The sequence below is a fragment of the Tyto alba genome, unplaced genomic scaffold, assembly GCF_018691265.1.
Source record: "Tyto alba isolate M040663 unplaced genomic scaffold, T.alba_DEE_v4.0 Super-Scaffold_28, whole genome shotgun sequence".
Lineage (NCBI taxonomy): Eukaryota > Metazoa > Chordata > Aves > Strigiformes > Tytonidae > Tyto > Tyto alba.
The window spans coordinates 17,386,687-17,404,620 of record NW_024881302.1 but is presented as its reverse complement, the minus strand read 5'-3'; the positions used below and the strand labels follow the sequence as shown (position 1 = coordinate 17,404,620).

General features: G+C 41.1%; 1 protein-coding gene across 3 annotated transcripts in view; it reads left to right on the top strand.

Moving 5' to 3' along the window:
- The window catches only part of CLUAP1 (clusterin associated protein 1), a 70,826-nt gene that overhangs the window by 41,808 nt on the left and 11,084 nt on the right, over positions 1 to 17,934 (top strand). For all 3 annotated transcript variants that reach the window (XM_042798824.1, XM_042798823.1, XM_042798825.1), the window contains exons 9-10: positions 4,963 to 5,035; positions 15,380 to 15,487. In XM_042798824.1, the coding sequence (XP_042654758.1) occupies positions 4,963 to 5,035; positions 15,380 to 15,487 (181 nt within the window). The remainder of the gene's footprint in view (positions 1 to 4,962; positions 5,036 to 15,379; positions 15,488 to 17,934) is intronic.

Genomic DNA, 17,934 nt, shown 5'->3' with positions numbered 1-17,934 from the left:
GCCTTTCTGCCCATTTTACTAGGATGTCTGCTCTGGGTTTGCAAAGTGATTGCAAAACACGTTAAAGGGCAGATTTGCACCTAGAAAAGGCTGCATAATATATGAGACAGAGGAGGAGAAGTTCCATCTCATCAGAGATCTGTCTGCCTCTAAAACAGGATTTTCAGCCTCAATCTCTGATGACCCAGGAGCTCCCCCTGACAGGGCAGGCTGGCTCTGGTTTTGTGTCAATTGGCACTTTAATTGCGTTAATTTGACACTGTGATTCCACGGTGTATGCTGCCACTTAATTTGGGTAAAGTTCGCTTATAGGGTAAGGTACGTGCAGTGTTTGCTGGCAGCATTTCAGTCTTGTTTGTTTACTGGAGAGACTGAACAGGGCACTGTAAATGTTGGCTCCTGCGCGTACAGCGTCCCGAGGCACCCAGGCTGTTCTCTGCGGGTGCTTCACAAGGTCAAGGCAACATCTCTTTTTGTATGGAGCTGTCAGTCTGCTGCTGCACACAGAAAACGTGACTGTTGTCCTGTGCAGAGTGCTAGTCTCTTAAAGTCCATTCTACAACACTGTGGGTTGGAAGAGCATCCACAGCGTTATGGTCATCACACCCTTAGCTTTTCTCCCTTGTCACGGTTTAGAAGCCCTGGGTCACACAGAAGTGGCCAGGCTAAAACAGAAAAACATCTCTGATTAGCATGGTCTTGTTTTCACTGAGCTGATATAAATGGCATCTGTTAAAATAATGTAAAGCGTGGGGAGTGGTGTCTGCAGTGAAGGTGGAAGCCGGTCAAGTCAAAAAATGCAGCCTGATGATTGCAGTCGTTAAAAGTGGCAGGGAGAGAGAAAAGCTGAAACTGCCACCGACTCAGCTGTTTAAAAGTTGTCATTGTTTTTAAACCCAAAATCTTAAACCAATGAAGCTGTTACAATTCTTTCGCCCGTTTAACAGATCTAAAATTTCTCAGCAGATTCTTGTGAGTATGTAACTTCAAAAAATAACGTGATAAATTTTGTTTACTTGCTAGATATATGCTCTGCCATTGCTGCTGCCCCCTCCTTTGAAGATCTTACTTGTTAAGGACTATAAACAGCACTTAACTGATGCTATCCTGGTTCCAAGTGGTTTGAGGTTGCCCTTTTGAAACAGTTTTTGTTCCTGCAGTTTTTGATAAGCTTCTGCAGGGTGTAGTCTGGCAGCACAGCTCAACTGATGGAGTGATGGGCTGCTGTTGAAAGGGATGATGTACAGTCTCAGCAGCTCCCTTGGGCTGACAGCGGCATTTGACCGACTGTGCATTGAAGTATTCAGAAACCTGGACCACTAGAAAATAAGGATTTTTCCTGCCAGTTAAGTCTCTAGGCTGGCTTGCTATGAGGTCAGCTGAGCTGCTGGCAGAGGCTAGAGGAAAGGGGGAGAAGCGGCTCATCTGTATGATTAAACCTTCCTCTTAAACTTAATATCTCTTGTGTTTTAAGTCCCTAAACCAGCGCTGAAGCTGAAACAAACAGTACCCCTTCTTCTTACCCCTGCTGTTTTTCCTACAACTTCAACACCCCATCCTCCATTGTGCCAGTCAAGACTTTGTGTAGCCACATGCTGAACTGCAGTGAAGAATTTGCCTGGCTTCATTTTGTTTTGATGGATTCGCTTTCACGAGGTTTCTTTTGTGTCACTGCACAACTGCTTGCACCAGGGTGGTGCAGTGATAAAAGGGAGGGAGCAAGTGGCACAGAGTGACCTCTTATTTGACTGAATTTGAATTGCCAGCTTCAGCTGTCTTAACGTATGCCTGGAATTACAGTGTTAGGCAATGATCATATCTGTACCCATTATTTCACCGGTCTGTGAACTTTTTAAAAATGTTTTCTGGGTTTATGAATTTGTCCCTATGAAGTTTGGGAAATGTTGTTTCTTTTTTCCTCCCTGTAGATTTTCATTGCCATATGCACTGTGAAGGCTGCAACAGCCAGTGGGGTTAAGAATCAGATGGCTGATTGACTTACTCCGTTTGTCCCAAAGACGTAGCAGTGGGAAGACTGTGTTGTAAACGTTTGCTGGGGCAGGGACAAGGCTTGTTTAAATCACTGACCATCTTTAAATCAAAATGATTGTCTGGGAGAGACCAACTAGATAGGGAGGAAGAGGCAAGGAAATAAGATAGCAACTGGGAGGTTCAGTCAGAAAATGTTGGGACCCACTGTTGCAGAGGGAGGTCTTGGAATGGACATGTGCTACAGAGACCGAAGGAAACACGGATAGCTAGAAACCTCTGAAAATTTTGCCTTGTGTCCACATTCATTTTGACTTTGATCAGTCTTTAAAAAGGCTTTGCTAACGCTGAAGGGGATAGAGAATGTTAATCATTGCAGTGTCTACCCTTCTCAGTAGAACAGAGCTGTGCACGTTTGCAGGCAGTGTGCACGTGTGCTGCTGCTGTACAGAGGTCACTTGTGTTGTGGTCAACAGCAAGTCAAGAGGCAGGGAACCTTTATTGCCCCATTTAACCATAACTGCACCATCCTCAGCAGACTTGCATCTTCCCTTTCCTTTAATCTTTGGTCACGCTCTTCTGTCCTCACTGTCATTTGTTCCTTATAGAAGGAATTAATAAAGAGGAGCAGTTTCCTAAATAGGGTATTTAAAATGTTCTGAATCTGCATGAAACAAGTTATAAAAATATGCTTGTGTCCCTTCCTTGTTCTTGCAGATTGAATTAGCTTCTCCCTGCAGAATATGTACCCATCACTTCAGAGATTTCAGTAGTTTATATTGTATCAAGTTACTGCTGGAGTGTTTCATTCAGAATGATTTTGCATCATGACCTTTCTGCTTTATAGCCCTGGAAGCTGTCATGCTTCTTCAGTTTAGCAGTGTTATTTCTACAGTCCCGAGCAATCATTGCAGTCTTTGTAGCATCTGTGGAGCCATTGTCTCTATTAGTACTGGAGAGGTTGTACAGCAGACAATTTGCAGGGTTGTCCAAAGCAATTTTTTGGATCAGAATTTATTCCTTCTGTGGCCTTGAGAGAGGCACTGAGCTGGGTTTCTCATGAGATACAGGTGTCTTATATTACTTCCCCTTACCACCTGTAAGCATCTTCTCTGCAAGCTTTTCAGCATGAGTTTCAACTCCTGAGACATAGATGTTTATGCCAAGTTGTGCTGCATCGTGCCAGCCGGTCCCCAGGCCTCTGTTTCCACCAACTTCCTTGTGGGCTGTGTGGGACTTGGTGGTTTGCTGCTGCTTAGAGGTTGGTGGGACCGGATTTTCCTTTCTCAGCCAGCACACTATTGCCATACGTATGGATACATGTTTCCACCTGAAAGTGTGAAAAAGTTGCCCACTATTCAACCCTTTTCAGATGGCTCTTCTTACTTTCTTTTCTCTGAATATTCTGAGTCCCTGTTTTCTTTCCACAAATGCACTGTAAATGTGCAGATTTGACCATGTCAAAGCAACTGGCATTTTTAATTATCAGCATATTTTGCACAGAAAAATCAAAGACTCAGAAAAATCTTAGTTCAGTCCACAATTAATTAGCTTTCCCATCTCCTTGTCTTGCTTGACTGGAATAGAAGAGACTAAAACTAGCAAAATTGTTGCTAAATCCTTCCATCAGTTGTTTGCCACCTGTTTAGTATTGTAGGTTCTATCTGAATCTGATTGTATGCATTTGTATCTTACCTACTCTGTCTAGTTTGCTATTCACTATTAATATTACCCAAATTTAAACAAGATGTCATTAAAAATATATTCTTCTGTCTGATACTACTAGTGGAGTAGTGAACCTTAGCTCCTAAAATTCAGTCTCTTGGTATCTTTGCTAGATTTTAGTCCTAACTGGATGGAGAATGAACTCAGTGAAACACCTCCTACAATTACTTTGTGGTGTTCGCAGTCAAATAGTCCCTTTAGTCTACCTGGTCTGTGATGTTTTGCAAGAACATGCATCCTAGAGGATTAAAATTACTGTCATCAGTTACTGTCTCCAGAGCCAGCCATGTTTTCTTACTAATCCATTATGCTGGAATGAGAATGTCTGTCTTAACTGCCACTGCCCTGCTACCATCAGCTTGCTTTTTCCCTTCTGGGCTGTCACATTTCTTACTCGGTTGACTGTGCAAGACTTAGGTTTGATAAGTCCTTGTGGGCCTCTTTGTAACATTTTCTATTACCACTGGCCTTCATTTGAATGGGCTGAGACTTGTGATTTGCTTTTTTTCCTCAGCACAGCAACCAGTGTTCTACCTGCCTTTTTCCATTTGCTCTGAACTGCTTTTGTCATAACTTTATCATACCGTCATTACAACAGTGTTTCTCCGCGTGTTTTTATCTAGCAACCTGCTATATTCAAAAAAGAAAATCACCAAACTATGTTGTACAGTCCTACTGTCATTCTTCTCCTTTGCACCCAAATACTATAGTATAGTGTATAGCTATATTTCTTCAGCTTATTGGTAGGGCTTTTTGCTCCCATTTTGTTTGCATGCTTTGGAAATGTGTGAGTTTACTCTGGTTTGATTTGTGTATTATGAAGCTGCAGTCGCTTCACAAACCACTTCCGGTGTTTAATGGAGTATTGGTTGAAAATAGCTACCAAAGACTGCTTTCCAAAGAAAGCCACTTCCATTCTGTAACAGCAGTAATTTTCTGTGGGGTGAAGATAAATGAACTCATCTTCAATGTGATAAGTGAGGTTTCAGCCAGTGAGAACGTATGGTTGATTTTCAGTGCGCTGTTTGATCTGGGTATATGCTTTATATCCTGACCCTCACAGGAAAAGTAAGTGGGAGCTCCCATGTTTCAATTTAAGACCTTTGTTTTGTAAAATATTTTCAATGCTGAAATTTTCTAGCCTCATTCTACCTGTGAGTGCCCTTAACTGTTGTGGAACCATCCAGTTAGCTACGTGACTGGGCAATGTGGCAGCTTTTCTAATTCAGTTGTTTTCACCTCTTACAGGAAGCCACAAACATGCTACGTCTTATGCAGAACAGGCTGAAGGAAGAGGAACAACACCTGCTTAAGAGTGGAAGTAAGTGGGATTTCTTCACTGCTTGTGTTAGCAGAGAAATTGTTAAGTACTGACTACTTCACGTATAAGTATCTGCTTACAAGCATAAAGCAGAGGGGACATGGGATAGATGAGAGAGTCAACAGGCTATAGGAGAAAAAGTGGAATGATAATAACTTTAAAAGGACAATAGTGAAATAGGGAAGCTAACCTCTGTGAAATGCTCTTCTGCCTTGTAAATTTTACCTGCAGTGCTGAGGAATGAAACCAGTCATCCATGAAACATGCTGTGCAATTGCAGTGAGCGGCTGTGCAATTGCAGTGAGCGGCTTTTAGGCTTCATTTTACTATTATCAAAGCCTGGATGTGCTCGCTGTGGACATGGCACTTGTTCCAGCACGATGGGATTGCTGGTGAGGGGTTGATTTGAGAACAAACTTGGTTAGATGATTTTACTCAGCAAAATGATTGTGTGTGGGTGAGTAGGTTGGTTTGTGGGGCTGCTTGACTGCCCCGTCTTACATGTGTTGGTGTGCTGTGCAAAACCAGAGTGTGATCTCTGTCCTCAGCAGTTAGCCTGCCACATTACATGGCATGGAGTTTGGTTCTGTGTTCGGACTAATTCTTCGTGATGTGTCTATCAGATCATAACTTTCACAGATGAAAAACTCTCAGCTTGAAATCCTCTTTAATATCACTAATCTTCAAAGTGGGATCCACATTTATCTGCTTGCATTTGCTTGATTTTAGTGTACCTGCAAAATGTGAATGCAATTAAAATTCAGGGGTTTCTCTTTTTTTCTAAACTTACTCTTAATTAATTAGAATTCTAGCCAAGGATCAGAAGGGAATAATAACCTCCTGAGATTTTGTAGAAAGCTAACAAACCAGATTTTGCTCCTTTTGAACCAAGCATCAGCAAGAACTTCCTCATTAATTACCCCTGTGAATTTAATATTGCAATATGTGCATTTTTATATGGTAGTGGGAGAAAATAAAAGGAAAGTTAATTCTCAGGATCAGAGGGAGAGTTCATGGAAGCTGAAATGGAGTAAGGACATAAAAATCGGGCTTCATAGTTTGTTTGCTGGCAGAGATTTTCAGAACAAGCTCATGAAAGAGGAAATTCACTCATTTCTACCCATCTTTGATCTCATCTTCTTACGTCAATGCAGTAAAAACTGAAGAAGTTTTGGCTGAAACATAGGATTTGTAATATAAATTGCAAGAATGTGGAATTGTTTCAAGGATTTACTGTAGTGAAAAAGTCCAAGTCCTGCTATCTGACAGTTTTCAGGGCAAATAAGTTCAAGAGAAGAACATCTATCATGGGTAATTAGCTGTGTGAAGAATAAGATGAAAAATTGCTGATCTGTTTTCTCCTTGTCTATGGAAAACTATTCAGCCATTTTGCATCTCTGAAATAATATGAACCTTGCCTTTTAGTGAGTGATTTAACTGCCACCTAACATATGATTATGACTTCCAATGACCTAAAAATATTACCATAATACATCTTTATTCAAGTATTTAATTGTCATAATTCGTATTTATTCTAGTGATAAGAGCACCAGGATGCTGATTTGCAGTGCTGGCTCATTTATTGACTGTCCCATAACCTTGGAAAATCAAGTAATCTTTGTCAGCTACAGTCTCTTTTTATCTGCACACCATGTGGAGGTCTGCAGAGTTGCAGAGTTGTAACTGAGACAATAAATTTGGCTCTCGGAGGCTGTTTCCCCAGTCATGAGCATGGAGCATGGCTTCATTACTGCATGCTGTAAGGTTAATTTATTGAATGTTGTAAAGCTCTCTGAGACAACAGTTTGCTAACATGTAATGCTTAGGTACCAGGCTATGCTTTCCCCTTAGACCAGACCTCACTTTCCTCTTCTCATTATTAGTTAAATGATGCCCTTTATACAACTTGAAACCAAGAGATTTGCTTTGATAAGAGAACAAAGAGGTTGGTGTTTTAAATAGCATAGTGCCCTATTAGGGATAGGTTTACAGAACAGTTACATTAATCCCAGAATCCTAGTCACAAGAAAAATAAAATTTTTGCACAAAAGGAAACACAGAAACAGCAGCAGAATTGAGGCAGCATCACTGAACAGCTTTGCCTGCCCAAACTCCTCCCAAAGGTTAATAGTGAAATTCACAGTAGAAATGGGAAGCACAGTAAGGGATGGATTTTCTGCTGTAGAGGATTCCACAGAGCCCTACAGCCTTCGCCTGGCAGCTAGTGATCTTATCAATGAATACTGTGAGCATTGTGTATATTGTGGGGAAATGGTGTAAAGTGCTACAGGGGTGAGCACTTACACCTTCTTTCACCTATGTTTGGAGGTTCTGCATGCTATGTCCTCCTTCTGAGATAGGATGTGCCCTGTTAATGAGACAGACACAAGGAAGATTAAGGAAGGGCTTTCTTCACCATCAGAAACATCTTTCTGAAGTAGGTTTTGGGAGGAAAAAATACTTGCTTATTCCACTTGCATTTTTGAGTAATGCCCCACACACAAAGCGAAGAGCTTTTATCCTGAGTTTTCTTCCATCTTCAGTTTGTCAAAAAAGGTAGGACTTTGTTTTCTGGTCCTTCAACCCAATGAATACATTGTGCCTTGCTCTCAGGACAGTTAAAGTAGACCCTGCTCTGACTTGGTCTTGCTCATGCAACAGGCTCTGGAGACAAAGGGATTAGCTTCTGCCCCTCGCAGCCCCGCTCAGTGGAAGGAGGACAGACTGGCCTGATGTCTCCCACTATCCTAAAACTCTCTGGCTGAATCTTGAAGGTCCAGGGTGGTGGAGTGAGCTTCGTTTGAACAGATTCACTGCTTGCCTACATGGAGGGGTAGCATGGGGCCAGTGTCTCCTGCAAGGCAAAGGGAAAGTTCTCTGATGCTCGTTACACTTTGCCCCTTCGAGCTGCAAAACACTTAATGAGTCTCTTCTAACAGCATAGGCTGGAATCTGGTGATAAATTTGTTACCATTAACTGATAAAAGTCAGCATCCATTCTGCCCTTGTAAGCACTCTTACCTTTACGTACCTTCATAATTGATGCAGTTCTCTTATTATCTGGATCCTTTGACCTTATCTCCTCCTAATTTAGTCAGAAAGGTTGCAAATTAACAGTTAATTTCTCTGCAGCAGAAGTTGCAGGAATTCTGGACAGCTCTCAGATGAATTTCAGGCTGAACCAACACCTGAGAAACCTAAATCATATTTCTTGTAAAATAGAAATCTGTGGAATGTAGGTTGAATTGTGCAGGTCTGTGTTAAGATTATAGAAAGCCTGTGGATATTTCATAGTATTCACATAAAATTTGCAAAACTGTTTAGTATAGTTCAGAAACAGCCTGGTTCTTTTTTTCTTTTTTTACTAGCATACATTGCAAATCATTTATTTCTGGTGGAGCGACTCCGTAAAACCACTGCACTAAGAAAAAAAAAAAAAAAAAGCTAACATGAAGTTATATGAAAACCTGTACTTAAATTACATAAAGATGTTGAACTCTAGATACAGATCAGGCTTTGAATATTATTTGCATGATGAAAATATACACAGTGAAGTATTTGCAGCAGTACAGAAATATTTTTGTAGTAAGCAGTAAGTAAATTGCTGGTTTTGTAATCTTTATTTCATGTAAGAAGCTCTTAAAGAAACCAATATACAATGTGAGGTTTTTCACACAGCGTGCTGCCCTTGTGCCAAATGCAAGGATGGTGCAAAGTAATAAATGCCAATTGACTGAAACTCAGGGCTTGGTTTCCTTGTGGTTAATGGCACAGTGACTCTTAAAACTTTATATTAGGCACTGCTCGGATGAACACTGTGAAGGCTGTTGATGGAACTATTGCGTAGACACGTGAGGAGTTGCTCTGATAGTGGTTTGGTGTGAGGGGAGGGGGCTAGGAAGGTCACTGACCTCAGCAGAAATTAAAGATGTTTTCTCAGGTTCATCCAAGGTTGAAAAAACATGTTTGCTGAGCAAAAAAGAAACGTTTCTAGACTGAAATACATTTTTTCAGGATAATCAGCTTATTGCATTTACAAATCTTCCTTTCTCATTTTTTTACATGCTTTTTCACATGCATTTTCTTGCATTTTATTTTTAAGATTTTTTTTTTGTCAATTTAGAAACAGATTAAATAAACTATAGTTTTAAAAAAGTATTTTGTTTTGAAAATATAAAAATAAACCCTCTGAGGTTTTAAAAATATTTCCTGTATTTCTTTTGGGTAACACTGTGCAGGATTTTATTTCAGTTTGCAAAAGCATCTGCTGTAAAATTGCATTTTTCACTGACTATACCACTTTCTGGTGTACTGCTCTGGTCAGCCCACCCTGCATATTCGTGCTTGGTCTCTGAATGAAGGAGCACCCATGGCACACTGCATTTTGAAATTTGCACTACCTCAGTATTGTTCAGCAATAGCAACAGGATTAACTGATGCTCCTGGAGAGCTTCAGTTCTGCTCAATACATAACCAAAGTGTTTCCTTGGCCAATTCTACTTGCCAAGCTAACTCTTTCTTTTCTGACAGCCAAGCAAAATGTGCCTAGCTCTATCATCTTGCTCAATTAAACAGAGCAAATTGATGATGTGCTTTGAATAGCAAACCACATGATGCTATTGCAGTTTGGTGCTGCATTGAATCTCCTGTGCCCTTTCTACTCCAGAATTGATGCTTTAAAATCTGACAGCAAATAAACAAAAAGCCCCATTGCAACAATTGTGGCATTTGAAGTGTAGCAGTGAGTCTCTGGGTAATTCCCACAAGGGCGAGATGCCTGGATGATATTCCACTGTCACCAGCAGAATGCTCAGACCATCCATCTTCTTGTAACAGACACTTGGAACTTGTCCACAATAGTCTTGTGTTTTGCTTGTTAAATAATTGCAAATTCATGCTCTAATTTAATAGTACTTTGATAGATTCTTGGCTCTTAAGATCATAAGAAATAGTTATGGTCGCCAAATATGACCTCCCTATAAAATCCGCCAAAAAAATAACTTAGCTACTTATATCTGTGCCAAGGCTACAAATCCCAGTTGAAATGGAGCTTGTCATTGAGAGTTATTTTTAATTGTTTCTAGTGACAAAGATCTATTGCTTCCCTGGGTAGTGGTTAATCATCCTTACTGTTAAAAATGCGAGTTTGGATACTGTAGCAATAGACCATTTTAAAATGGCCAAGCGAGGTAAGAAAGTGCACTTAGACCTACCTCTGCACCCTCCTGCTTGGTGTTTGTTGGTGTGCTATTGCCCGGTTTTAGTATACTCAGCTCTGAACATCCAGGCTTTCTGCTGAAGTTGGTAGGAGCCACAGGTGTCTGGATCTCAACCAGTAGCTCTCAGTACCAGGATGAATTTTTCTTAGAGAACAAAGGATCTCAGTTTTGTCCTTGGAGAAAAAGATGCTCCCTACTGAAATGTATATATCAGACCCTTTCTTTCTGTTCAAATTGTAGAGTTGAAAATATAGAAGTGTTCAGGCTGATATATGGCCTGATGCTCTTTGGACTTGGTGAGACGAGAGTACGGATTTGGTAGAATTGAGTCTTGCTTTCAAGTGGGCACTGAACTTCACTCTCCCTTTGGTCACATTAAAATCCCAATCCACACCCTTCTTTATCTTTTTTTTTTTTGTCCTGTTCTAAAATTTCATGCTATTTATTAAATGGATTTTGTTTTGGATCAAGAGGCTGTCAGTTGCCCACTTGATTTTTCTCATGACGTTTTTTCACCAAAATCAACATCCTGCTGAATCCAGTAATTGCTGTGGAGCCAGTGACTGTGTTTTCAAAGCAGTGATTTTTATTATGAAATTGAACATGCTAAACAACACTTGCATCTAATTCTGAAGCACATCAATAAATGATGTCCTTTGTGCTCATTATCTACACCACAGTACCTTCTTATTTTACAGTTGGATACGCTTACCTGAATATTTATGCAAACTAACAAATCTGTAATGAAATCACCGTTAAGTTATTAAATCATGCTGTTTTTCCTTCAAGCGTTGCAAATTACCAAAAATTAAATCATTTAAATGTAGTATTATCAGTCCAGGTATCTGCTCTGGCTTTTTTTGGAAACAGTAGGTGTGCTTTGGAACAAATAACACGTCTTCCAAGAGCAGTGTTTTTTGGTTGTAATCAGGATGTACTTTTTGTGGCTGGACTGCCTTAAATGAAACCCACCTTTATGAAATGAAAATGTTGAAATGTAAGGCAAGCAGGATTTAAAATTCCAGTATATTCTCTCTCAAGTAGTCTGATATTTTGCCAGTATTCTCCGTGCAGTAGAGTAAATCACAGCAGTGGGGAAAAGGGCCAAACACAGTTTGTGGAGTTGTTCTGTTGATTACCTTTTCCTAGTAAAAATACAGGAGCTTGTTAAAATACCAGCCTTAAGCTCCAGTAAGCTGCTAGCATTGGCCTAAATTTGGGCACATGGATTGCTGAACAGCAGCTTGTTGTGAACAGTCAAATAATCTTCACATAAACCCATGCAAATCTCATAAGCCAGCTCCATTAGAATGTGTTCTGTACTCCATGTACTAGTACGTGGGAATTTGTAGTAGTATGCTTTATTATCTTTGTTGCCTTATGCTGATACTAAGAAAAATCTACATTTTCTCCATAAAGAATGTTCCTTCTCTCCCTGGAATTGATGCTTTGTAATTTCTGTTATGCAGTATTACACAGATATGGTTGTGACTTCTCCTACGGCAACAAGTAGTTTATTTCTGTGTGTTGTTAAATGAAACTTTCTGAATTGTCACCTTTTTATGAATACCAAGAATATTTTGTTGAAAGCTGGACACACTGGGCATGTGCAATGAGGAATGTAGGGTGGTGGAACCCTGTAGGGCTCTAGCTAGGACAGATCACACACAGCATTGGGCTACTATTTAATCCTGCTAAGAATCCTGTACTCGGTTTGTCTTCATCTTGTGTACTTAAATTTTCAGCAATATGCTCTGCTTCTGTGTCCTTGAGATTTTGGCTCAGCACGATTCTGCTCAGCTGACAATAACTTGGATTGTATACTGGCTGGAGCCAGGCTTTGTGATGGCAGCCATTGAGCTGGGTTAGAACAATACATTTATTTTTTTGTAAGTGAAAAAGGTGCCTGACATATTTTCAAGCGGTGGGGAGGAGGCTTGGAGGCAGAAATTTTACTGTTGCTGAATTTGCATTTGCAGCTGCCACTTTTCTGATCATCCGGCATGCCTTCACTGTAGTGATGCTTTTTGTTGGGGTATGTGCATCAGAATTCCAGCCAGTCTATTCAAACAAAATCCAAGCTCTCACCATAGATCCATAACAATATTTGTTTCAAAGTCACAACTCAGTAGGAAAAGGGGTGCATTGTGTTTATATGCTGATAATTCACCACATGAATCTTCTCTTCATTTGTATTGAAAAATAATCCAGGGTTTTTAAAGGCGTAAATGAAAGCCAGGCGTACAGTTGCTACTGGCTTGACTTGTGGCCTGTGCTTTGAAAGACGAGGGGTAGAGCTGGGGTGCAAGGCACTCTTTTCTGGGGCTTGCCAGAGGTGTTCTGTGGCATCCACATATGGGCTGAACAGCAGAAAACTGCAACTTCCATCACCGACAGGTGAGAGTTACAACATCTGAGTCAATGGGAGAGGAGGAAGAAAGAAACAGCGTGAGAAAGAAGGGATTGAGAATAGCAGAGAACCTGAGAGAAAGAAGAAAAATTGGGGAGGAAGCTGTGTTTAAACCATTTCCCTTCATAAAGCGACAGCTTGGGGCCCTCCAGCCACTGATCCTCTCTCCACAGTAGTTATCACTTCTATTGCAAGGCACTTAGTCACCGTGGGATCTCCCTGCAAGCCCCATTTTCCAACAGAAAGATACTGTGGGGAATTATATGATGAAATAAGCTTCCTTTTTGCAAGTTGAAATAGGTCAGAAATAGCTGGTGTGCCCAGGAGTGTGCCACAGGGAGGTGGAAGGGTTCCCGTGGTTCAGGAGAGCATTAAGCCATCAGTGAGAGTAGTTAGGGAAGAGCACTTCTGTGTGCAGCAGAAGGAAGGTGGCAGATTCATTCCTGTTCATTCTTGTCCTTTTACCGCTGCTTTGTCCCAAGGAAAATATATTTTACATACTATATCTGAGAGCCTTCTACCACAAAAGGTTAAAAAAAAAAAAAGAAGGTTTTCAGAAAAGTGAAATGTAAAATTTTTAAGCCCCATGTTGTTACAGCCATGCCCCCAACCAGAGCAGAATCGCATCGCTGTGCCTCTCTGCTGTCCCCAAGGTGGTGTTACCTGGGTTTGCCACTTTGGGCTGTCAGCAGAGAGCACTGGCTCCATTAGTCCCCATCTCAGCTGCCAGCTCATGCTCAGGAGGTCCCAGCGAGAAGCAGAAAGGGCTAATGGGGATGAAATTGAAATGGTTTAGTGAAGGAATCATAAGGGTTCTCTGCAACATCCTCAACTCTGGCCGGTCATGCTGCGTAACAGGAAGAGTGCAAATGACAAAACTTGAAAGGCAGGAATTTCTGCTCAAAAGAAGAAGAAGAAAAAAAGAAGAATGGAAAAAAAGGTAATCACAAAGTAAGAACAAGGGCATTTTAGCAGTACCAGAGAAAGTCACCGCAGATGAGATAGTCTTGTTCTTTAACATACAGAGCACAGACCTGAATCCTTTATTGAGGCTCCACATGGCTCTTCCCAAGGAGTTTGCCTGGGCAAGGGCTGAACAAAACCTTGCTTTCCTGAATACCAGGTAAACAGAAACAGGATTCAGGTCATACAGCAGTGAGTGATTCCTTCACTTGTCAAAGAAGAAAGTGCAACACAAATAGAAATTGTAGCTAACACTGCTGGAGCGTTGTAATCTTACCAGGGTATCAAACACAACCCTTGCCATTATATTTTGTCATTAACTTAATATTACAATGAAAAAGATCATGGAAAAAATGTCTAATATTTGTATATTGTCTGATAATTAAATATTGCAAAGATGTGTCAGCTCATTACTAATCATAATTAAAGTAGTTATTTCCATTTTCGGCTCAGACATGTGTGTAATTAAATGTACCTGGGAAAGAATTGCCTATTTTCCATAAATAATTAACCGCTATTGTTGCTGCACTGGGTGCTGACCTCACACAGGGTCCTGTTGGGTTTATCATAGCACTGCTAATTCCGTAAGCTCCTGCGGGCAGGCCACCACTCAGCATCAGCTCTGAGCTGTAGGATCAGCTGGTGTAGGGGGGCTCGTCTCTAGACAAGCGAGAAGAGTTCATCAGATGACAAGAGCTGAGGATCTGGCTCTTTGATTGAAGAGGGAAGTAAAGAATCCCGGGCAGGCAGTAGCTGGAAAGCAGAGCTTGGTCTTAGTGAGCCAAGGAGCTTGCACAAGCAGGCTGGCACGAACAAGGAGAGAGCGGAGAAGCTCATGGGGTAGAAGGAGACTTACATGGAGCAGAGCCTGCTCCAAACTTTCTACACACTGTTTTACTTCAGAATAGGCTCAGAGGAGAATCCATTTGACTGACCAAGCTTGTGAACCTCAAGGTAGGACTCATACACCTGACATGGAGAACAGTCTGCCCTTTTCTGTTCAGGCACTTTTAAGTATCTGCAGACTTTTGTCATCCTTTCAAACATCTGGAGGACAATTTAAGTCCTTTAGGTGTGTTCCAATTTGGTGACTGGGGAACTGGGAGTAAAAGACTAAACTGGCTTTAGTTTGGATAGGAGGAAGAAAATAGAGGCAGATTATGAAAATATTTGAAGAAGTTTCTGCATCTTGAGAAGCTTTCCTATCTCTCCAGTCATCTTGGGTTTGGCTGCAATTGCTTTCATTTATCTGGGGATGTCTCACAGTGCTTTTCTAACCTACGATTAAAGGAAAGGCAGAGACTAAGGGGGTGGGTTTCAATATTGCTTGTCAGGGTAAAAGACTAGGAGAAGTATTAATAAACCTACATTTTCCAAACACTTTTAAAATATTTTTATCTTTTAACCAGTTGCTGAAGTAGCAGAGCAACTCTGACTGTACATATGCTTCATACCCAGAGAGTGTATTAGAACAACATCTTCATGGTACAATCTGAGGATTGCCCCAAGACAGTTGTTTATATTGTATGCTGCTTTGGCACTTCTGTGTAGAAGGGTGCCTTCCTTAGGACATGGATGTTGGCTCTTTCCCTGTGCTTGTCAGTGTAGCCAATGTGCTGTCTGCAGCTACAATTTTAATTAATCTTGGACTTGAACAAAGGTAGAGACTGCTAGCATCTCTTGTGTCCATCTGCTGTTCTGAGTTGTTTGTTGGCTTGAGGGATATTTATCAACTGTTTTTGTTTTAACCAGATAAGGATGATTCTGACATAGAGATTCAAGAGGATGAAGGATCCGATAGTGAAGTGGAAGACAGGCAGATCGTGAAGAAGCGCACCACCACGGAAACACTATTACAAGGTATCTTAACCTTTCCCTAGTTGCCTTTATTTAGAAAGATATGCTGCAATTATCTGAATAACCTTAAATGTAAGAAGACCCCGTTATTGTTCAAGGATATTGGCACTGCTCAGTTCTCATGAGCTGTGAGAGGATACCGTCTTGTGGAGAAAACTTAGTGCTTTCAGGGGAGTAAATGAAGGATTATTTACTGAAAAAAGTATTGTGTGAGAAAAATCCTTCTTTGGTATTGCCTTGCAGGTTCTCAAAGTAGCTTGATACAGAGCCTTAGAAAAGTAATACCATTTCTCATTGCAAAGCATTATTTCCCTTTAGCTGTTGACACTCATTCTAGTAGAGTCTTACTCAAAAGGAGACCTTTAGCAAGTCCATAAAGCCACATGCACTGGTGCACATGGGTGCAACACACCTGAGTTACTTCTTTTCACGAAGGACATCTGGCTTCTGCTGCTCTTTACGTGGAGTGGAACTGCAGCCCCTGGCTGCTGATTCCTTTAGAGCCCTGGTCAGAAGCAACTCAGAGAAATTACTGCCTGAGGGTCTGTGTTTCACTGAGGTGGAAAAAGAGAAACGTTCTGCTTAATCTGTGGTCAACTAAAATGAAACCAGGAAATCAGGTTCATTCTCCTTGGCGTTCTTGTTAGCAGTGAGTGATTCTGACCATCAGCAAAAGCCTCTCTGGGATCTGGATGAAGTGTCTATGTGGGTAATTTCGTGTGCCACTACTTCTGCTGGAAAATGTTGCTTATATAAGCTGCAAAGATGTATTTTTTTCTGAGTTGAATTCTGCTCTCCCCTTTCTCACTGAGACCAGAGCAAGAAGCTGAAGTTCTCAAGTAAATATAATTCAAGCATTTTTATCCTCAGTTCCTCTGTTTTTTCATAAAACTTGGAAATTCTTTATAAGTGCAATATCCCCTAAGGATTTTTACATTGCCATTTCTCAAGGAAAGGTTTGTACACAATTTTTAGCTTTGGAGGTGACTGTGTAACTGTAATGCTTCATCTCAGAGGGCATCATAACCCAGGGATATGGGTACTGGCTGCAGAGTCAGCTCTTAATACCAGTTTTAGGAGCAAAACCCTTTATAATAAAAGTTGTAGATTTTGTTGCAGGTAGAATTTTTTTCTATGAAGAGCTTTGTTATCATTAATTACACTTCCTGGAGACTCAGCATCAGCTTGTCAGACCTAAAGCAAGCAGATCAAATCCCTGAGATGTTTTCTCTGCTATGCTGTTTAGATGGCTTTCTCTGCTTTTGTAGGTCTCTTTGTAGGGTTTAGTAAACTACTTCTGGCAGGTAATTATCCTATGATTTCTACATACTCTGAGCATGCTGTTTGCTGACTTCACAGTCGCTATCCCAATCTTTGCTTATGTCTGTGTAAGTTGGAAGCCTCCCTTAGCTTTCTGTCTTCTTTTTGCCTCTCACCTGCTGGGAACTACTGAAGCAGCTCCAGGTATGTTAAATAGTTCCTGAGATGCCTTTCGTACAGGTCCTCTGGGAGGAGTAAGGTTGTATTCCCCCATTCTAACTCAGAACACTTCAGTCCTGTAGTGCTCCAGTGCAATCTCTGCTGGCAGAGACGGATACAAACATTGTTACACTCTTAAGGGAAGGATTTTTGGCTCACTTTCTGCTTTGCTGAAGTTACTTATCATCATCTCGGGCAAGTTGCCCAGTTGCTGTAGCTGTAGTTACACTGTGAGATTAACAGCAGGCTCTCTGCACTGCTGGCTTTGGTTCAAAACGTCTACACATTTTGCTTAGGAAAACTCAACCTTGGGGTATCTCTACTGCTGGTGTTAGAGTGAGCTTGCTCAGTCCTGCCCATTCTTACCTGTCCAGAACATAGGAACAAAAGCTTGGACTGCATCAAGACACACCAGTTAAGCCAGAGCTTTCGTTGGGGAGCTCCAGCCTGATCCAGAGTGTGCACTGATGTGACAAGCAGTTCTAGCCTTGAGAACAGGCTCAGATCTGCACCCTTCCATCTGTATAAACGGGCCCCTTTGGTCCAGATCCCTCATCGAGAGTGAGGTTGTATGTGTGACTCTGTGACCCTCGCCAGCTGAAGTGCTGGAGACATGTCAAGACTTGAGATTAATGTCAGGTGCATCAGCTTTAGAAAATCAGGCCTGAACATTCACTGGTTATTTGTCATTAAACACACCAGGAATCTGTATGTGTTCTTCAGCACAGGTAGTCTGCATTTAAAATGTACTTAATTATTAAGGCAGCATAAGAAGAACATTATTTGTATCAATCACTGTTTTTTCCCTTGACTCAGTTGAAGACATTTGAAGCTTTGTGTCTTCATGGTGGTGCATCTGAGCCATATTTGCTCTCAAACTAAGGAGAAATGGTCCACTGTGATCAGTTCCTGTAGTTGCTGTGATTCAGTTTTACATCTCTAATTTCCAGGTTATTAGTATTGTAAGATGA